Consider the following 23,925-nt stretch of genomic DNA (forward strand, 5'->3'; position numbering starts at 1 on the left):
TTTGTCAATTAATGAGTCATTTCTAGATTGAATAATCCATCCTCTCTAATGATAATTACTAACGGAGAAGGGATTATCAGTTCTCCTATTCAAACTATGGCCGTCTTTCTATTTATTTATGTTTTTGTTATTATACTAATATTATTAACTATTTAGTCTGTGGTTCGAATTCATTATACAAATGACATATTTTGATGACAAATCAAAGGAACGTCATTTTTCTTTTCAAAAATAACGACTTAAAAAAAATCTCTTTATACATTAAGGCGAAATATCCTAGACACAAAATGGATTTAAGGCAAAACGTTCTGAGGCAAAATGATTTAAGGCAAAATATCCTTTAGTTTAGAAAGAGGCATTCACAGGAGGTGGGCTGGAGGGACTTTTACCCTCCTCAAATTAAAGAATATTTGCTTTTTACTAGAAAATTTAATGTATGAAATTTTTTGTGAATAACTCTAGATTTTGTTTGTCTTTCCAAGAAAATTAAAATTTGAAATTTAATTTTTGTAATTATTTTTTCGAAAATTTAATTTGTTGCAAATAGCTGTGAATTTTTGATTTTATTTACAAAAAATTAAATTTTTTGTCAATAGCTGTCGATTTTTAATTTTTTTTCGAAAAAAATTATTATTTGAATTTTCATTTTTCAAAAAGATGAAATTTACTTTTTGAAATTGTTTTCCAAAAAAACTAATTTTCAATTTATTTTCATTAAATTTTAATATTTTGATTTTTTTCCATATAAATAAAATTATGTATGATAGGTTGCGTGACTATATGCATTGTACGAAGAAATTGTTCCGAACAGTCCCATCTACTTTAAATTAAGGCAATTTTTTCTATTCAATCTCAGCCTCAACTCTACCAAGTGGTCAATTAAAATCTAAACACTGTGAATTGAATATTTTAACAAAATAATAAAACATCATGACAGCTAATTTTAAGTATCACTGATAATTCTGTATAAGTAATTACATAGTTGTGAAGAATTGACTGATTAAAAGCAACTGTTTTTGGTTCTTTAATTCAGTTTCTTTTTGTGATCTAAGTTTGCCAAACACAATGAATATGACAAAAGTATTCCAGACCCCCACTTTAGATAATTGTCGTTTATATGCATCATATTGTTTTAATGGGCCTCATTTATATTCTTTTCAACATTTCACACATAATTTATTGTGATTATATGAGCCTTTTATGGGATACACACTCGTAATACATCCTGATTATGCATATGTGATTGTCAACATATATTTTTCGAAGCACAGACATATGAATGTTCATTCAAGATATACATAAAAATAGAATGTTTTTATTTGCATATCTGTCGTACAAATTTTAAAGCATTTTGGCGAATATTTTATTATATACATATATACAATGTTTTTATTGCAATGACTCATATCGTTATTAAACCTCCTACATCAATTTATATATGTATAAATTAAAGTACTGTCAGGGTACAAAGAGTTTTGCACCGGTTTAGGTAATTCAGGGCCGCTGAAATCATTTTGGACTATTTTAGAAGTTAGTTTTTTTAACATAATCTACAAAAGGGAGACCCAAAAACTTCCATTAGCATGACTAAATGAGAATGGAATCAAGAAAAAACAACTTCAACCCAATTTATGAATTATTTAAATACATGATTTATCTATATTTTTTATTCAATATGTCCTCATTTACAAGTAATAGGAGCCTCGAAATACTGACGAACATATTGACAGCTCTTGACGAGGTACCACAATGTCAGGATGACAACTCTGAGAAAAATAAAAGTGCTTATTATTTGCAAAAAGGAAACCGAATAGAGTCAAACACCCTGCCAATATGGCTAGGTGGAAATCTAGTACATGAGATACACCACCTAAGGGGCTGTAGTTGAATCGGCTTCAGTAGAACGTCAAGGATCTAAGAGAAAAGGATGCTGAAAAGTGGCTGAACCCTGATATACTAACAAAAGATCTCAATCTCTACCAGACTGTGGATGTTGAACATAAGAGTGCTCAGGAATCCTGGAATTAGCAAACAAGACAAGAAGAAGATACAGATTGGCAGCGGTTGATGATGAAGGCTACTTCCATGACCGTCATGGTGTGATGATGACACCTCGGAGCGAATACCAATTTGGATAAAGGCGTGGCTGACATTCTTCCCCTGCATGTCCAAGGGGTTGAAGTTAGAGCTGAAGGAGAACCTCTCGAAAAATTCAAATATCGAGAGCTGTCTTTCAGGTATCAAAGCTAAAATATTTAGTTCGTATTATCTCAGATGAAGTTATTTGAAAAAAAAAAAGATATATATATGTTGCGTCTTGACGAGGGAGAGACACAAACTTATTTATAATAGGAGAGATCCAGGATGACCAAGAGAAATGAGGAGAAGAATTCACGTGGAGGAATAATGTAACACTAGATCATGTGTATTCTAACTATACCCTAATATATTTACAAAAGACGACACTATTTATAATACGTAAAACTCAGTACTTATAATACATAGACGAATATACAAGAAGATAAAAACCAGAAAGGACATATTAAATACATAACATCACCCCCCAAGCACCAAATCCATGGCGGTGCTTAAACAGGTTCCTCTCCATGAACAGCAGCCTATAGATCCGCTCCATCCATGTCCAGGCGAGGACAAAACATTCTTCCTTGTACTGCAAAAGTTTATCTCCATAGACGTGCCTTGCTCTCAGCACGCGCACCGGAGAAAGGAGGACAATACTCCTCATAAAGGTTTTAAGGACCCGAGCACCTTGCTCGTCCCTGGGAGAAATAACATTCACCCTTGTTGAAGTTTTAAAGACCCGAGCACCCTGCTCGTCCCTGGGAGAAATAACATTCACCCTTGTTGAGGTTTTAAGGACCCGAGCACCCTGCTCGTCCCTGGGAGACATCTTGCTCGATGTACCCTCATCCAACTCGGGATGATCCAGAAGAGAGACCGTTCCACATCCATTAGCCAATGATGTGAACGGGAGAGTCGGAACAGTAGAGAACCAAAATTGTGTAGGACTAAACCCATTTTTAATTATGTGGTCCCTGATCCGGACACACACTTCACTTCTTGAAAGTGACCAAGGTTCTCTTCCTTCCTCCACGAGGCCCAAACATAGGCACAGTCCATATTGCTCCGCCTTCCGCAGACGAACGAGCGTTCTCCCCATCGACGAAAAAGGGCTACCCAACTCCAACAGGGCTAGCTTCGCCGACGATCCCACAGCAGGGAGGTCACGTGATCCTGATCCCATCCTCGTCGCCAATGTTGCGTCTTGACGAACGAGAAAGTCAAACTTCTTTATAAGGTGGAGATATCCAGGATGACCGGGAGAGATGAGAGGAAGAAATGGCGTGGAGGAATGAAACTACACTGATTATGTGTTCATGTGTCTTCTAAATATACTCTAATATATTTACAAAAGACGACACTATTTATAATACGTAAAACTCAGTACTTATAATACATAGACGAATATACAAGAAGATAAAAACCAGAAAGGACATATTAAATACATAACAATATATTAGATTTTTCTAAGAAAATAGAATGGATTTGATAAATAGATAAATCCATAAAGTGACGTCACATAATATCACCCTTTAATTTAAAAAAAAAAGTCTAATTTTCTACGCAATGGCTTAGATTTCATTAATACATTTTTCATATTCACACTAGAGAGACCAATATTTATCGATGAAGGTTCACTTCTCTAAGCATGTAGGCCTCTCTTTTGCAAATAAAATTAACTTTATGACTAAAGAAATATTTGGAATTAATTTAAATTGATAACATTTTGATTATTTTGAAGTTGATTGAATCAGGTTTTGTGCTAATGTGCCCATATTTTTATGAAATAGTGTTACACCAAATACCTTTTTCAATAAAAATATATTACAGTAACGTTTTAGATGTGTCAGTATCCCGGCACCATTCTACAACCGGTATACCGAACAACATTAATACATAATTACAATCTGTGATTAAAATTATATAACATGTATCTGCTAGTATGCTTAAAAAAGAAACATAAAATTAATGTGGTCACCCTGGCAATTTGAAGAAGGTTTGGAATAGGAGTTAATTAACTAAAAGCAACTGTGAGATGAAGGAAATGAACACAAATCCCCACTTTGACCGGAAATACTCCGAGTCTTTACTGAACTCGGAGTAGTTCCAGATTATAATTATAACCAGATACCCAAAACTAACATTAGTAATTTACATTAGAAGTTATGAGACGAATCAAATAAAAGCAAGCCAGTCTTGGCATTAAGCATGGATAAATGTAGAAATTGTCTCCTCAATTTTGTTCTGAGTTCAACAGGGATTTCCAACCAGTGAGCTTAAGACTAGTGATGCTAATAGCGTGTATTTCGGGTATGTTATAAAAAAATAGTAACCGAAAATAATATGCTAGCCTTCACAATTTGAAGAAAGGTTAGGAGGAGAGTAGGTTATCTCTCATGATGCTTTATTAGATCAGCTACAAGTAGCTCTGAGGAGGAGGAGGGGAAGAAGGAAATTGAACATAGTCTACAGTTACTATGATATGGATCCTTAATCCTGGTAAGAGTCCAACAAGTACTTTTAATTATAACTCCATAAGAAATATCAATGTAGTTGGATTTATTAACTATTGCAGGCCTGTGGATATGAATTAGTTTATAGTGCTCCCTGATGTAAATCATATAAATATTTTTCATATAAGAAATCGTAATATAATCGTATTAATGAAATATTGCAGGCGTGTGCATGTATCATAAGAGCATTGTTTCTGTTTGTTTTTGTTATTCTTCTATTATGTATATCGTACTTCATGTGTATTTTCAGTCTACTATTTGAATTAAAACGCTGCTATCTTAAATTTCTTTAATTCTCCCAGGAGTTTTTATTTAGCATAGGGGGGATAATAATGAACTTATCAGTCATCATATTTAAAAAAAAAAAAACTTGTATTAATCATTATTCTTTCATTCTTGAGGATAGAACATGGCATGAGAGTTGGTATAAGTATTGAGTATTTACGTATGAGTGTCCTCATGAAAAATGGAGTGTAATACTCAGGAATTTTTGTTGAGTAATCTTCTATATTGTTAGTGATGAAAATTGTGTGTTTAATGGGCATGTATAAAAAAATCAATATGGCCACCCTGACAATTTGAAGAATGCTTTGCAGAACATAAGCTGTGACATGGGAAGAATGGGGAAGGAAATAAAGAGGGACATGGGCAAGCAAGACTCCGATATTGATCACCAATTATACCCTGCGTCGAACAAGGACTTACAATTTTAACTCAGCAACAAATCCTCTGGATTACTCTCCGTTTCATATGAGACCACACAAAGGTTCAACCTGGTTTGATATGCATCAATGATATGTTGTTTGTTGTAGAAATGGAAGAATAAAAAATAATGACAACAACTTAGAAAAAGATCATTCAATCTTTAGTTTTCCATGGGAAAAAAATCCGGGCAAGCTGAAAAATCCACCCGATTTCTATCTCTACTCATAAGTTTGCAACAGATCCTCCATAATACTTTTCATTTTTCTGGGATTTGTGATTACTTTATGCTCAAGAATAAAATAAATAATGATAACATATTTGAAAAAAAATTGACAACACATTTTCTTCCATTTTCATATTTATTTCATCTCTGGTTATTCTTATTTATCTAACTTTATCATAAAAAGGGGCCTCTCGAACTTGCATTCGTTGGCGTTTCATTTCATCAAAATATACTTTTTTTTTTATCTATATTCCCAAAAAGTGACATGCGAATATTTTGTAGAATCATCCGGTGCATAGTTATTATTATCATAATTGCGAAACATGAAATATGTAAGTACCTATAGGCTATTTAATAATTTATTAAATTTATTATTACCTGGAGCTATTTAAGAGTGAATAACTACTTAAATCTTTTCATCATAATTTTAAAAAAATACGGAACAACGTATTTAAAAAAAATTAAAACTTGAATATAATCAATTTGATAAGATTTTTTTTTAAATTTGTTAAATATCGGAGCAAATATTGGATCTTAATTAAAAATTGTTTGATATGAGGAAAAATACCTTGAAATTGAATACCTGATAAGGAAAAAACGAACTTAAAAAAATAGTGTAATCAAAAGAGTAAACTCAACATAAAAATAATTATACCGAGCATACTATTGAGTATTGAGTTAACCAATTCTGGCCAAATTTTGTTGACATGCCAGTTGTTTACCGTTGTGCAAACATATTAGCAAATAGCTGGTATTGCTATACATTCTACCTTCTTATACATTGGTTGATATAACTATTTGATTACTTGCTGATTTTGTAATTTTGTAAGAAGAACAGCTTAGCTATCATGTCGTTATATTAGATCAGCAACAATTAGCTGTTACAAGGAAGGAGGGGAAGAAGGAAATAAACAAGGAGATTGCAAGAATTACTCCGATTTCGATCTTCAATTCTTCTCTGAGTCCACCAAAGACTTACAATTATAACAATGCAACAAATCTATAGGGTTATACTCTGTCATTAATGAAAGCACACGAATATTCAATTAGGTTTTGAATATAATTAAATGTAGCAGGAAAGGAACTCGACTAAACAGGTGTTAAATAATAATGGCAACGGCTGAGGAAAAGAAAATTCAATCTTCTGATTACCAATTCCAAAAAAAAGGAGTAGCCAAAAAATTCATATGATTTAGATTACTATACATTATACATACATTTTCCATGAATTATGATTAGAGTTGTACAAGGTGAGGCCTCAAAAATTAGAATCCTCTTCGAGGTCGTCTAGCCTCATAAGAAAAAGCTTATAAAAAGCTATAATTTGATGTTTAATTTGTTTTTGTGGGATAAAAAATGTCTGAGGAACAAGCAAAACGGAAGAGGTTGGCGATGTCCTCTACGCACAAGTCGATCCCAAGGATATCCAGATCATTGTCAATGTGTCTCTGGCTACCGTCTACAACACTAGGAAGGCAATGAACAACTCTGGAACGGTCTGCAGCAAGCATTGAAGGGGAGTCGGGTCTATAACCTGAAGAAGAGCTATGAACCCAACGAAATCCATGAGGAAGATGTCAAACGAGATGGAGGTCTACCTCGAGACAATCAGGCTGGTCATCAACAAAGACCTGGGCCTGAAGAGCTTTGGTCCCGAAAAACACGTCCAAGAAGGTGCTTCATTTCTGATAGGAGAAAATGGCGGCCTTCTGGGCGAAAATTTCTTGCCTTCGTCCTTACTCAACGTGAACCCCCTGGACTTCACTGTTACGAGCGTCTCATATTCCAAAACAAGAAAAAAAAAAGATTTCTCACCAGAATGGCGATGCCCTGAAGGCTTTGATCCCAGAGGAGTGGGACAACTTCTTCTTGGACTTCATCAAGGCTAGCTGTGCTTCCTTGCATCCCTGTATTAAAGTCATTATTCGAAATAGTGGGGAATTAACAACTTTTGATTCAAAAGTTTTGCAATAAAAATGGCACGAAATAAAAATATGGAAAAGTATAAATGGGTTTTCCAATTTTTCTAATTTTTGAGTCCTCACCCTGTACATCGTAATCATTTTAGATATGTAAAAAAAACAATAACATGGTAACCCAGATCATTTGAGAGTAGAGCAGCTTAACTGTTATGAAGTATGATTATATCAGCTACAGGCAGCTGTGACGAGGGGGAGGGGGTAAAGGAAATAAACAAATGGATGAAAGATGGAGATATTTAGCTATATTTCATACCGTCCTCCAGATTTGAGGAAACATTAATTAGAAATAAAACGAAGCAAAAATTATTAGAATATCAATGAATTAATTTTTTTAAAAGCTTCAAATTTAATTCCTTTTTATTAAATTAAGTTAATAAACTTGTCTTCTAATTCAACCAGGATCCGGCCATGCACTTCAATAGTTTGTGTATTAAAATCCGTAAATTATAACGGTTGGCCTGGTAGAAAACACTTTTTTTATATTATTCACGTCATTTTCAGATAGTCATATCCTTAAAAGATAGCCTTTAAAAAAAGTATTTTTTTCTTTGTTGATCATGGGATTTTTCAGTCCATGTCATATATTAACAATATATTTTCCTTCAATTTAATATTGTTGTAGGTTTCTAATGAAATATGAGTACGTTTTTTTTTATTTTTTTTATTCAAAACCTTAACTTTAATATAACTTTCAGTTTTGATGATCTCATGAATAATTATTTGTGAATTAAAAAATAAACACATTATTTATTCAGAGGTTTTGTGGTCCTGTGCTCCTTTGATAATGTATATTTTTCTTCATTAGTTTTTCTCTACTTAAGAAACAATCAAAACATCCCAGGCTAATTATATTAAATATTTACATTTTTGTTGCAATAAAACTCCACCAGAAGTGATAGTAACTCTTATACTATTCATAAAAACCTAAAGCTTTCAGGAAAACTAAATATGATAAATATAGGGTAGTGCTCGGAGTAATTAGGCGTCAGCTTAAAGAGAAATTTTGCTTTAATAACATGGAAAATAACTCCTCCAGAAATCCCCATTGTTTCAAATAACGTGTTGAGCTTCATGAATGGAATGATAAAAATAAGAGTTCCAAAAATGGTGAGTAGAGTTGAGTAGTTTGTATTGGAAAACAATTTTTTTAAATTAGAAAAGAAGAAACGGTTGTTACGCCTGTTCTCTCTTCTTTTCTTTTTTCCCTTATTTAATTCTCTCTTTGAAGTAAGCATTCTCCCCTATCTTTTATGTAAATTTATTTAAAAATGTATAATAAATATGAATTCAACTTTAATTTCAATATTTCCCCTGCACTAATGTTATTAAAAATGTAAAACCTTCTTCCCTTTTTGGCTTCAACTCTTTTTCTCCACCAAAAAGGGTTTAATTTAGTTGTAACATATGCCTTGCTCCTACATTCTCCTCGCGCTCTTTTGTTCCTTACGAGAATTTTTACTCTACAGATGTGTAATTTAGCCTTTTGAGCGCTCAATAACGCAAACAAATAAACCAGTGTTCTCCGTATACTAAATAGAAAATACCTATAAGAATTTAATTCATTTTTACATACCAGTGTTTATTCTTAAATCAAATCGTATCATATACTGAACATGCATATGAATTATGAAGATATACGTAGCGAGGGGTCCATTAAAGCCCCAAAATTCACTTTTTTCCTCAATCTGAATATGAATTAAAAAATGATTTTTATTTTTTATTAAATTGGTTGTTTGCCCTCAAAAGGATCAACATTACTGACGTCACACGATTATGTATATTTGTTTATTTTTTTGGAAGTAAGCTAAGTTTTTGAAATTAAAAAAAAAATTACTATTTTGAAAAAAAAATTATGCACACAATGCTTTGCCCAGCATTGTGTGCATAATTTTTTTCATAAAAAAAATGATTGAACTTGATTTCAAAAATCAAATTTCAAATATTAAATTTTGTGGAAAAAAAATTCAAAATCCGTTGATATTTATAAAAAAAACAAAAACAATATTCAATTTTATTGAAAAAATATTTTAAAATCTATTGTTACACACAAAAATAAATTTTCTTTGAAAAAAACATCAAAAATCTGTTGTTATTCACAAAAAAAAGTCAATATTTAATTTTGTAGAAAAAAAAATAAAAATCTATAGCCACAAAAAATTAATTCAAATTATATTAAAAATTAATTTTTTTAAAATATTTAAATATTCAATTTTGTAGAAAAAAAATTCAAAAAATATATTGTTTGGAAAAAAAATTCAAACACCCGTTGCTATCCACAAAAAAAAACAATTTATATATTAAATTTTGTGGAAACAAATTTTAAAAATTATATTGTTTCTGAAAAAAATATCAAAATTACATTCGAAAAAAAAATCCAAATATTTAAATTTTTTGAAAAAAGATCAAAAGTCCATAACTATTCACAAAAAAATTCTAAGATTAACCTTATAATTGCTGGATAATTTATCTAAATGAACTTATTTTTAAGAAAATAAATCTTAAAAAAAAAAATTTATATTTTTGTGTAAAATTTTTTCATCCTGACCCAAAAAAATTATTGTAAAATCAAGAAAATAGTTTTTTTGGGGGGACAGCCCACCTCCAGCATATCCCCCTGTAGCATATTTGAATACAGTTCAGGATCAGATGTATCATGAAACTGGGCTACATGGATACATTTTTGATATAGAGTCAGGTTTAAGTCCTTTTATTTAATGTCCCCATCTTTGAGAATCAATAGTTCAATATTTACTTAATATTTAAGTTAAAAAAACGTGTTTTCAATTGTTAATAAACCTGCAAAATGAATGACATCGCATAAAAACGCTCAATTTACCAAGGTAATATGTATTTTAGCCGAAACTCTACCGTGAATATGACTAACTCATTTGAAACTCACCTCCTCCTTCGATTAGTAATGCTGCCGCGTCTTATTAATAGTTCAATCCTGTTTTGATTCATCGAAATGTACTCCGTATATAATGAGGAAGACTCATTGATCAAGTCTCTATTATTCAACTTTTGAGACGTACATACATCATATAAAAAGTTTTGTATAAATATATTGTGTACATGTTATACTTTTTTCGTGTAAATATATTATTTTTGCATGATAAAGCTTACTAAGCATAGTTAAAACTAAAGATGGGCAAATTTTACAAAAAAGGCGGATGTCAATTCAATATTTCAAAATAATAGTTTAAAAAAGACCATTTTGCTATTAAGGACGTCCACATAATTATATAAATATTTTTTTGGAGGGGGATGAGCTTGTTTTAGTTTTTAATTTTTTGGAGAAAAATTTTCATACTTTTGACAAAATATTAATTTTTTGGAAAAAAATTTTAACAAGTTAATTTAAAATATATTAAATTTGTTGTAACAAAAACTTCCAATATTAAATTTTTAGAAAATTTTTAAAAATCCATTGCTATTGACAGAAAATTAAATTTTTTGGAAAAAAAATTGAAAAATTAAATCAAATTATAAATTTTCTAGTAAAAAACAGAATTCTTCAAATTTTTTTGGGAGGAAGGGGCTATTTTTTATCTTACAGAAGTAATAAATAGTTATATATTACTCCGATCTTAATCTTCATTTCCACTCTGAGTCAAACAAGGATATACAACTATACCTCTACAACAAATTATTTACAGTTTACTCTTCGTCTTTTTTTGAGCACAGACAAAGGTTCCAACAGGTTTTAAAAATAATAAAAATGGTACTTAGGAAAAAAAGTCCACTTCTCAGGTATTAAATAATAATATCAACAGCTAAAGAAAAGAAAATTCATTCCTCAGATTACACATTTTATAAAAAAACGGACAAGTTAAAAAATACACATGGTTTACAATATTTTGAGATCAGTCATTAACTGTCGGTCCTTAGAATTTATCCTATTATTGTCGATGGACTATATGGAGAAGTCCAATACTTTGAGATCTGTAGAAAAAGAGGGTCACATGTCCTTGCTTACACGTTGATTGCCTTCACAATCTCGAGAATGACGATTAAGGGCGTCTTCATCTCGCAGGGAGTAACACCAGCCCAAACTATCACCAAGGCTTCCTTTTGACCCCTGAACACGCTTCACCCGCTCAAAAGAATGTCTTCGATGCCCCTACACAGCATCCAGTCGTTGTGGTTGTTGCAAGCCAGCTCAACGGGGAAGATCTCCCTCTCAGTTTAAATGATTAAAACGTGCTTACATGAATTGAGTAAGAACCTTCACCTGGGCTAGACTCTTGGATGTTGTGGCATCCCTGAGATCTACTGCTTTTATAGACTATACGGCTTCATGCTCAGGTCATCCCTAATTACCCTACGTATGGCTTCTCGAGACACACCAGGTTATATGAGCTATCGTTCTAATAAAGTGTTTCTTTTTGCTGTTGAATCTTCGACCTCGTTGCCTGGATCAACTCCTGGGCCTCTCATAGACGCTTCTAATCTCCTTGTACCACATGATCGTGTAGTGGACCGATGAGTTGGACACATTGAGGCTTCCAAGCCCTTGGTAGTGACCCTACAACTCTTCCCTGCAAAATGAAGCGAAATGATGGCGCGTATAAAGGTTCATGATGTACAGATGTGTAAAGTATATGCAACAAACAAGATTTTAAAAATATACACCCATCCAAAAAAAAATATTTAATTGAAGTAACTGTCCACAGACACCCATTATAGCTGAATAACAAAAAAAGGAAAAAGACCCTCAGACGTCAGGATGAATCATTTTACCTTCTTGAAGGACTGGGGCCAAACTTGACTGAGGTTCTCGGTTCTAAAGGAGAACCGACACAACACAAATATTAAAAGAATGATTGGATGTAAAATGGAAAAGTCAACTTCATTTTTTATTTCATAAGTATTCCAAGTGTCTAGAATTCCATAATCTATCATAAAAAGACCTCCACTGTAGTATTAATTCATAACTACAACATATACAATATTATGTATTGAGAGATTTTCATGTTGAGGATACAGGCAGCAGCCCTTGAGTCAGAAGATGACTCATTTAGTAAATACACGTATTCATCTAATATAATATGCTCTTCAAATGTCAAAATCATCGTTAAACATCTATTTTTTCTAACAAATGAATAACTTTTTTTTTAAATGAATAGAAGCATTTATTATACGAAGATATGTAAGGATATTGAATATCACGAATGCTATGAATTATTTGTAGAGTTCCTAAATTTTGATGAACAATAATTCAATTATAAAGAGATAAAAAAATATATAAAAACTGTATAGTTAATTGATTTACATACATATGTAATATTTATCTATAACATGGGGTGAAAAATCCTCGGCTTAACACAGATAACTTGCTTTTTTTAAATTAGGATTTTCGATTAATTTTTAATTTAATTTTTTGTTATCAATTATGATATCATTAGACATTATGGATTAGTCATATTGAACAAGACTCGTGGATTGACGAACAAGCATTAGTATAATATTTTGAGAAATAAAGGGTTTTTTAAATGGGGACGCTCACATATTACGTTGATAGGTTTCAAAAACGACGTCATATTTGTTATTGTGTCTTTCGCAGCTGTGCTCAGAAATAATTGTAGTTTTATCAGGGAGCAGTACGCACTCGACAACGCTTACAAATTATTAAAATTTACTACAAAAGTGATGAGTCTTTCATCCATACTTTAAGAGCGTTAACGCCAATTTATGGTCAACGTAATCGACCTGCAAAACCAACAATTCAACGTTTTGTGAAAAAATTTGAGTCCACATACACGCTACATAATGTTCCTGTGCTAGTGAGACAAAGAAATGCCCAAAGTGTAAAAAATATTGCTGCCGCAAGCACATCAATTCAAGATGACCCCAATTTGTCTCTTACGCACCGTTCTCAATCGTTGGGCATCTCTGTGACATCGTTGTGGCGAATTTTGTGAAAAGATCTTGGCCTACATCCGTATAAGATCAAGTTGACACAAGAACTGAAACCGCTAGACCAATTCAAACGTCGGGAATTCGTAAAATGGGCTGAAGGAAAATTCGAAAGTGATCCTGATTTTCAACGTAAAGTCATCTTCAGCGATGAGCCACATTTTTGGCTCAATGGCTTTGTTAACAAGCAAAATATGCACTATTGGGCCGGAAAACCCCCACACGTGATTTATGAGGCGCCATTAATCCCCAAAAAGTTACTGTTTGTTGTGGATTACATGCTAGCGGTGTCATTGCCTGACGATGACAATGGTTAAGATATGGACTTTACTGGCCATGATAACCGCTTTTTTGGCCTGAATTGGAACAAGACGGTGCCAAGACTTGCCACTTCACACACAGCAAATGTTACAACCAATTTATTGAAGAGTAAGTCTTATCTCCAGAAATGGACCAGTCAATTGGCCGCCTCGCTCGTGCGATTTAACGCCTCTAGACTATTTTCTTTGGGGTCACGTGAAAGCCCTGGTCTACACCAACAATATGTCGACGTTAGAAGAGCTCAGAACAAATATTCAACGCAAAATTGCTGCAGTTTCAGCCAATTTATGCGGAAAAGTAGTCGAAAATTGGGTTCAATGATTGGACTTCGTTAAACGTGCACGTGGTGGTCATTCAAACGACGTCCAATTTCATTCGTTAATATAAATCCAAGTCTCAGTTCTTTCATTTCAACGGTTTCGGTCTCGTTACAGCTTAATTGGTCTCAGTTCCAGTGTTCCGTCTTGTTTTTTTTATATACATGCTTAGTTTGGTAACAGGCACTTAAAACAAAGGGCGTCACTAGAAAATGCAGGCCCAGGAAATCATATTAGACACAAACAGCTTATTCACAGTGCATAGTGCTTCAAGTTCCAGGAGGGGCACTGAAAACTAAGGTTGCTTAAGACAACGTTTTTCAAATTGGGGCTGTAAGGAAGGCTGGGGAAGATGGAGAAATTAAAGATTGCTTTCAGTCTACACATATATAGTACACATGTTTTGCATGAAAGGGCCTCAGCTAAAAATGCATAAGTAGAGGTCCTTACCATATAAAGTTTACCATCAAGTACCCCCAAAAATATAATCCTACCAACCCCCATGAATATCAATACTTTTATTGAGACACGGTCCAAGACCGATTTTGTATTATGTTTATTAGGTCTTATGCAATTTTTTATGGAACGATTTCGACCGATATTTCGGTCCAAACTACAATCTCACATCATAGACAGAAATTGAATTGTTTTCAATTCGGTGACTAATTTTTTCTAGTCTCTATATATCGACCAAATTTCTTACTTATCCACCTGATTTACGAGTTGCCCATATTTGATCTTTGTAATATATTTAACTTCATATAATGTCATTGTTGTGTGTTGTTCACAACTATACATTTGAATTGACGTCATCAACAATTCATCTATAGAATTGATCTAGACAACATTTTTAATGCAATGGGTTTTTCTTGGAGACTGATTCCGACTAAACATCGTAAAAGGGACTGAATTAGTTCGATCGATAAAAAATCATAATGGCTCAGACTGGTATAGGATTTTCAGACCGAAACCAAAACAAATCTGGAGTCCGATTTAGGGATGTTATTTTGGTAGAGTACAAGGAAAAGGTGGCGGCAAGACTGACGATATTACTCAAATAAAACCCTTGTTAACATAAGCTGCGTGTTTATATATATAATTTTTTTTTTAGTTGGGGACAAAATAAATTACCCGGAAAAGTCCCGGCAACTGTTAAAATAGTATTATGTCCCATATTAAAAACAAATACATGCCCAGTGTTACCCATGTCTCATATTTAATTTGTATATAAGTGAAATTGCCTTATATTTTAAAAATCATTTGTAAATGGTTTTATGTATAAATTTTGTCTGTATCTTCAAAGACGACAAAATGTAACTCAAAAGAATTCTTGTGTTGTAAATCCTCATGCGCCAGAAGACCCCAACTGAAATTGTCAATGCCTCAGGATCAGTCGGACTTTTTTTGTAAGACATAAAAAATAGACTTGAAACCCAAAGAACAGAAGCCATAAATTCTGACCAAGGTTGTAATCGAACAGTAAGAACAAAGGCAAATAGCCATACTTGTCAAAAACCCCGTTGCTAGAAATCAATTGAGGACGACTCGCAGTATATCCAAGAGGATGAATGTGGTTGAGGTTACTCTCCAAAACATAAGGAAAGCAAGAGACAAGAGAAAAAAACATCTCATTATGACGGCCACATAGGAGAAGTAGTTTTTCTAGAGCAATGCTTCTTTTGAATGTAGCCCAAGAACATGTGGTCTCCCAGCTCCCCTGATCTTAATCCTTTGAAATATTATGTATAGGCAAAGGTCGAGGAAGCTGCCTGGAACAAACGTCTTGGCTCTGTGATGGCCTAGGACTCCGCCATCACATCTGCATTTGTTGACTTGTCAGAAAACTACATCCATAAGATTTTTATGACTTTCATTTAGGCTGAGGCAAGATTAATAGAAATACAACGTTATATCATAACGTTTTTCCAACTGATGTTTGACTTCCACACCGCTTTTTAATAATGACTGTTCGGACTCTCTTCAGGAGCGATATAGATTTGAATAAAGTTTGAAAAACAATATACAGTGTTATCTTAAATATGATTCAAGGCCTATACAATATTTGTCCAACTCAATATGAACCATAATTTTTTTATTAATCATAGTTCAATAGAATTCTCCAGAGTTTGGAATTATATAATTTTAATATGTTTATTTGATAAGTAAATATTATCAAAGCTGAAGGTTTTTTAACCTGAAATAAAGAGTTCATTTAAGTGTGTCAACACTACTCGTGTTTTTTTTTCTGAAATACAAAAACTTAAGTCACACATCTACCTTTATTTGTCCATCGTGATATAACATTCTTTATATTACCAGGGAACAATATAACTGTTAATGATTTATTTTTGTTGTGCAAATTTAAGGAAGGAGTCTTAACCAGGTGAAGTAAGGTAAATTACGCCATATTAAAGCATGAATTAGGAACAAGATTTACAGGAGATCATATCATACTTTTCCATGAGATAAACCAATCAAAACGGATAAAGGAAAATGTAATTTTTCTGATGAAAAATATGCGTATATCCGAAGTATATAAAACAAACCACAATTTTTGGGATACTTTTCTAAATAATTAATTTTGAAAATCCCTATTTCGAGGCAATCCGTGTTTGACCAGATTCTGTTTTTGACTGATCATCAAGATTTATAAACTATTTAATAGATAATTAATTGTTTTATCCTTTTGTTGAATTTTATTAAGACCATTTAAGAAAAAAAAAAAAACCTTTATAATACTTTTTATGGATTACAAAAATGTATATCAAAAATATTTGATGCAAAATGTAAATAGATTTTGTACCCCTTTTCATAAGTAAATCCAAATGTGGGACCTAAAGATGATCAATTAGGAGAATGCAATTTTGGAAATGCACTCTTTATATCCCAAAGTAGTTTAACTGCTAAACTCGTAATCATAATTCAAAAAAAGTTGAAATAAAAGGGGTCTACTTCATATTGAGGCAAAGGCTAGTCGTGGTCAACATTCTAAAAAAGCGATGCTCTCAATGCCTATGAGGTCTGATTAAAAAGAAACCTTTATTTTTTTAATTGCAAATTATATTCTCAATTTTTATTTTTTATTTATGTTGGTACGCATGTCCCCTACGTTTGGATTGTTCGTTTGTACTAGATAAATAAAAATTTGGATTTATTTTATTTTGTTCCGTAATTTTCTATCGTTGAAAATAATGGAAAGAAAAGATCCATTAATTTGAAAATTCTTAAAGCAATTTTAAAAGATTATTTATTCTTCAAAGTTTAGCATTTTGAAGAAAATAACTATTTTAAACGAATAAACAATTTTCCTCTCAACTGATAACACTATTGACGGGTTGCAGGCTTCCATTATTGAGACAGTGGGCACCATGGAGAAAGAGTTCCTCATAAACCAAGGTTCAAGGCCAGGTTGGAGACTGTGGTTGAATCTAGGGGTCCGTAGGTTGAAGGGCTATAGCCCCTCCCCAAAAAAAGGAATTTTTGCTTTTTAATGGATTTTTTTCAGCATTCGGGGAAATTATGCAGCAATGCAAAAAAAATTTATAGTGAAATTTTGTTCCAAATTTTTTTTTTGGGAATAGCTGTGGATTTTTGAAATTTTATACAAAAAATTGAACATTCAAAGTTTCATTTCCGAACTTTTATCCCCCAAAAATTAATTTTCCATTCTTTGTGAATAGCTATTTGGCTTTTTAATTTAATTTTCTGTAATTATATCTATGCATTTTTGAATTCTTTTTTCCAGAAAATTTAATTTCCTATGAATTTTTATACATTTTCAAAAAAAAAAATTCCGAAAAATTTAATATTTTACTTTTAATTTTTGATTTCCTATGAATAGCTATGGATTTTCTGAAAAAAATTAAAATTTAATATTATTTTGTAATATACTTATTTTTTGTGAATAGCTGTAAATTTTTGAATATTTTTTCCAAAAAATTGAATATTAGATATTTCATTTTCGCGATTTTTGCCTAAAAAGTAAATTTTTTGTGTGTTTCTATGCATTTTTGAAATTGTTTTAATGACAATTTATTATTTGACTTTTAATTTTTGAATGTTTTTTTTTCAAATAGCTATAGATTTTTAAAATTATTTCAAAAAATTTTTTAATTTTTCTATTTAAAAAATATGTAACAACAACCCCTCTCCTCCGGGCACCTCTGTAGAGAGAATGTTAGAATGATTGATATTTTCAATTTCATTTTCTGTATGCATTTTTGAAATTTTTTGGAAAAAAATTTAATATTTGACTTTTAATTTTTGAAATTTTTTGGGAAAAAATTTAATATATATATATATATTTTTTTTATAAAGTAAAATTCTTTGTGAATAGCTATGTATTTTTGAATTTCTTTCCTTAGCCTGAACCTAAAATTTTCTGGATTTAAAATCTCACCCTGTATATGCACCAGAAGTATAATGCAACATGCGTATAATAAAAAAAACTATCCACACCTGGTATTGGATCATTCTACTAATAGATGATAAAAAAAAACAAAGTAAAGCGTGACATCATAACTTGTTCAATGTTGTACTAATGTATAGTATGTAGTTCTTATGTAACTTTGTAGTTTAAGCCTTGTACATGAAATAACAATACTTGACATTAACGTAGAAAAATACTAAAGACCTCTTACACAATCTTGCACAAAGATAAAATGATTTTTCTTTGTATGTTTAAAAATCCAATGAAGCTATCTACATAAGTGGTTTTTTGTAGTATTACATATAGCAAACAATAAGTTAAGAATGATTTATGTACCTTTCAGTCAATTCAATGTACTATTCGTATTGATTACACAAGTCATCATTATTTGAATCCTAAATTCAATTCAAATAGTATAGTGTGCGATATAAAATCGTGGACTTTTTGATAGCAAACGAATGGGCTAAAATTTTGTTAAGAATGAAAAGGAGTACAAATTGAGGCTTTATCATGGACTTCATTATTGATGTATCTTTCAATTTTTCAAAATATTCTCCAGTGTCTACTACCATGGGCTCCAACATGGGTCTAAAGGTTCCGCACGACTTTTTGATGAAGCCTATGGGTATGGCTAGGCAGTACTACTCGACGAACGGCATCCAAATTTCGGTGAAACCTCGAAAAGGCTCTCTTCCTAAGTACACTCAAAATCACATAGTCAACAGGGAAACATTCTGAAAAGAAGTTTGTCCAAACGGATGACAAGACGCTAGACGCACTTGAAAATGGGGGTGTAACAAGGTCTGCAGGTTCATGAAGCTTTTTGCTGCCATATATATTAGATATTCCCATAATTGACTTCAATCTAAGGGTTCACGACCATCTGCAAAACCTCCACATACTCCTTTTGCCCGATTTTGAGCCCCTTGGGGAACCAGTAAGGAGGTGTGCCTTCCCGTCCAAGGCAGCGCCGCCCAGCATTGTTATATCTTAAGGATGTTTGGCCCTATTGATTAAAGAGACTTTGACAGTTGACTCAGATAAGAAGCTGTCATTCCTACCCTGATCAAAGGTCTAAAACTTCTTGTCTGAGAATAAAGGAACCCATTATATTTTAACCAAATCAACAATTGATGGTCTCTCTTCGCCCGGTTGGCCGTCGTTACTGTTTAAAGTAATTACCGATGTCGTCGTACGTAAAATACCTTTTCGAAGTCTTCCATATACCTCCTCATAGCCCAATCACTGACATTGAGTACCTTAGGATGCTGCCTCATCGATTTGGACGGACTTCTGGTGATTGTGTTATTCACGTCCCCCATGATCCCAATTTTTTTTCGTCTTCTGCTCTCTTTGGGGCCTCTCAAGGCTCCACTTGAAGCCATCATACTTTTAATCTTGAAAACAAGACTCTGGGAGCACCCTACAACCTTCATGATCCCCTCGACACTCATTGCCTTTTCGCCTCCATCTTAACAACTGTTCAAATTTGCAAGCTTTGTGTTATTTTTTAACAGGAATAGTCCCCACTTTTAAAAATTCAACCTTGTTAAAATATTCAGCCTAAAGAAATCCAGATTAATTTAAAATCAAGTCCACTATTTTACTTTGTAAAATGTATGTAGCTTGCTATCAATTCAAATAAAAAAAAATCTTTTGACTTCTATATTCTAATAGTTGTAACTGCGCAGGCTAAGAGCCTCAGAAGATTTTATGTTATAAATGTTATGTTTGATTTAACTATCAGTATTTCGAACTGCCCTCTATTGATCAATCAAATGGCTCACTAAAGTGACGGAGCACTGAAGGAAAATGAACATTTCTTAATGGTTTTCTTGATGGGTTTCAGGCCTTCTTTCACAGCCTGAAACCCATAAATGCTGCTAAGTCTACATTACTGATTAAAAGAGCTCAGAGACACCTTTGTTTATATTATTATTCTTTTTGAAATTCTATTGTTAATTAATAAATTATATTTTGTTGCAGTTTACAATTCAAAGGGTTTATATTTTAATAGCCCACTCGGTATAATCATTCATTAGGCTCGAGAAATAAAAGGAAGCTATGAACTTTATTCTCCTTAACTTTATTATGGAAAGACATATTCAAAGAAAAATCACAAAATATTAATCATCATTTTTAAAGATATTTCATTTCTTTTTTTGAAGATGACATAATGTCTTTGTTTAATCCAGAGGGGGCGAGGAAACAGAAATAATCACAATTTGACATTTTCTAAAGAGAGAAAAAAAATCTTATTATATAATAATGATTATTAAGTTTTATTCTATGATATAACAAATAAACACTTTTCATTTTCAGATTTAATTTATTGGGGAATCGATGAGTTAATGTTGGAACCATGCTGTGCTCTCAAATACTATCCAGAGATCGAGGTTGGCCTCAAAGAAGTCGAGTTAGAGGACTCTAAAATGAAAGAGGAAGAAGAACGAGAGAAATTAGAAAACTTTGGTTATTCACAGATTGCAAAAGTTAGAAAATACCTTTGGAATCTAACAGAGTATCCGGAGAGATCCAAGGGAGCACAGGTAAACAGTATCACTCTTTATTAGATTATAGATATAGTTGAATATCCTGTATAGAAAAACACGTGGCAGGAGAAGGGGAAAAAAATACATATGGTATCATTGTTTATTATGTTTATTGTATTTGTACGAATAATTGACTTTGACGGTTTTTATCCGTTACAGTAGATTTGAAAACGTCACACTCCATGAAATTGTAAATCATTATGAACGATATTCTCAGAATAATAACTAATGAAACGACAAAGTAGAGTATTTCGAAATATATTTGAAGTTCCAAGTTTAAAAGAGAAGGCTTAAATTAAATATACTCTACATACTAAAAAAATAAACCATCATACATTTATGTTACATATACAAAATTAAACAATTGTAATCACATAACTAATAATAACAATGAATTATAAATACAAATATCAAAATAATAGATTGATTTGTTCTTTTTCGACCATCGGAATTCAGTTAAATATGTCATAACTTTATGTGGCAAAACAATTTCCAATCCTCCAATTTTAGTACGATCAGCTTTTAGAATCCTACTATCATTTACTTCATGTTTATCTAAAAAAAGAAAAGTTAATCCATGGAGTCAAATTTTAAACCTTAATTACTTATCTTCATGTGGAAGTCACAAGCCTTCTGCTTCCCGTCCGGTAAGTATTTTAAAATTCCTGGGCCCCCATTTTCAGACAGAAGGAGACGTTATTTTAGGCATTTTATTCAGTTCTCTATCGACTATCAGTATCTAATATTTATTTTTAAAGGTGGTAATTGGTAACATTCTTCATAGAGGAAGATGTTTATTATTTTAGTAACTGGGCAATGATACCAAAAGTATCCCCCCCCCCCTCCTTCTTTAAACACGCGTTTTTCTCTACAGGATTATCAACTTTGATTATAGATAACAGTTAACAAATACTATAAGCAGGATTGGTGATTTTTTTTTTTTATTTACTTTTCCTGAAAAAATTAAATACACCCATCATTTTAATTTAAATAAGATTTGTTTGATGTGTATCTAAGGAATTTTCATATTCAAATAGTTAATTTAAATAATTATAAATAAAATAAAAGCTATATATATATATAAATATAAAATGAGAAGATTCGTTTAAAATAAATTTATCTAATAATATTCTACAGTTGTGGAGATATAAAATTAGAAACAGTCTGAATCAAATAGTCAGATTTAGACTTCCATTCAAATATCTACACCATCTCAAATACTTGTATGTAATTTGCACATGTCCAAAGTAAATATATCACTTTACTTTCTTTAATTTAATTAATTAATTTAATTTGTCAATAAACTAACTAATGGAAAAAACGGTCTGCAAAATTATAAATGATTTATAAGTCCAATACACGGAGTCTGGATTGGAGTAGTAAAATGAACTTTTCTGCATAAAAATGGCAACATTATATCTAAATTTATATTCCTCAATTGAAAATCTATCAAGGGTGAAATGAAGACGAAGACTAAGAATTTTCTTAAAAATAAAAAATGACATGAAGTGAGCTTAAATAAGCAACTGTTATTATGCTCAAGTTCCGTTACTTTCCCTTAATTTTCTCTAAGTTGAGGCAACATACAGTATAGATCATTAGGAGCCAATATACTTGGTAGTTTGTATCTTACCTACTACATATCGACAGGAAGGTGATCATTGTCTCATCATTACCACCAAAACACGATGAAACATAATATCAGAATTCTCAAAATCATTTAATATAAAAATAACTAACCAATTCTTATGAATATACGTAAGGTTGACCGGGAAGTTAGGGCCAAAATTAATCGTTTAACAAGTTGTTATATATATATATATATCATTCATGATCAATTTGTAATTATATGAAACCATATTTAAAGTTTAACTAAATCCATGATTTAAACAAAATCATTTGCTGATTTAAATCAGCTAAACTTGACCAGAAGTAATGACGGAATCTAAGGAAAGAGACGACTTAACAATTAAAGTAATGACCAAAGATGAAAAATTGTTTTAAAAATCGTGAGTGTAAACTAAAAATAAAAGACATGTTGGCCACTTTGATAGACGACATAGGTATCAACGGAGAACGATACCTCGATAAAGCATGGAACTCCTTGTCTGCTAATATACTTGAATTTTTAAGATAGGGAGATTTTTTTATTGGGCAAGTTAGCGTAACTTAATTCAGAAATAAATATAAGCTATTCGACCAAATCAAAGGCTTATCACATCACATAAAAACAGTCCTAAAAAAACATATCTATCAGTTGTTGCTCCAAAATTTTCTAGTAGTCCATATGAGATCCGCTCATAATCTTTTCTCTTAAAAGCCTGCAGCTCCAGAAGAGATGATTAGTAGTCTCGTTGGTTTCATTGCAAAATGGGCAAATACTCCTCTGGTCATTAAAGAATTGGGCTCCAACCTCCAACGGTCTTGAGAGTACATTTGAACCATCTCTCAGAAGATGTGTAGTATTTACTCTTTAATAATGTAATATGCTCCTTTGTTGATATATATGTTGTTTAAATAAGAACTCAAGGTTATACCGTAACGCTTTTCCAACTGATGTTTGACTTCCACAACGCTCTTTCCTAGAAACGTACAAAAATATATACTTTTACTGTTCCATTTCTAGTATTATTATACTCTATGACGTCAAAATCTGTCTGTCTTGCCAAGAAGTATGAAGTATGGTACATCAAATTGAAAATTCAAGGAACCCCGATTACATGATGGTATATCCTTGCATTTCTATTTAACTTGAAAGGAACCACACTATATATTTTTAAACACTTATGGATTTCTCACACGTAGACACCATGGAGGCTTTCATCTTGAACATCACGAGGGGCTTTTTGACGCTCTTAAAACGATCTAACCTAAAGGAGGAAATA

The 23,925-nt window shown here is 32.1% G+C and overlaps 1 protein-coding gene across 2 annotated transcripts in view; it reads left to right on the top strand.

The window, feature by feature from the left end:
• The window catches only part of LOC121124377 (potassium voltage-gated channel protein Shab), a 135,810-nt gene that overhangs the window by 77,293 nt on the left and 34,592 nt on the right, over positions 1-23,925 (top strand). For both annotated transcript variants that reach the window (XM_040719530.2, XM_071891151.1), the window contains exon 3: positions 20,811-21,037. In XM_040719530.2, the coding sequence (XP_040575464.1) occupies positions 20,811-21,037 (227 nt within the window). The remainder of the gene's footprint in view (positions 1-20,810; positions 21,038-23,925) is intronic.

Source organism: Lepeophtheirus salmonis, chromosome 9 (genome assembly GCF_016086655.4).
Source record: "Lepeophtheirus salmonis chromosome 9, UVic_Lsal_1.4, whole genome shotgun sequence".
Taxonomy (NCBI): domain Eukaryota; kingdom Metazoa; phylum Arthropoda; class Copepoda; order Siphonostomatoida; family Caligidae; genus Lepeophtheirus; species Lepeophtheirus salmonis.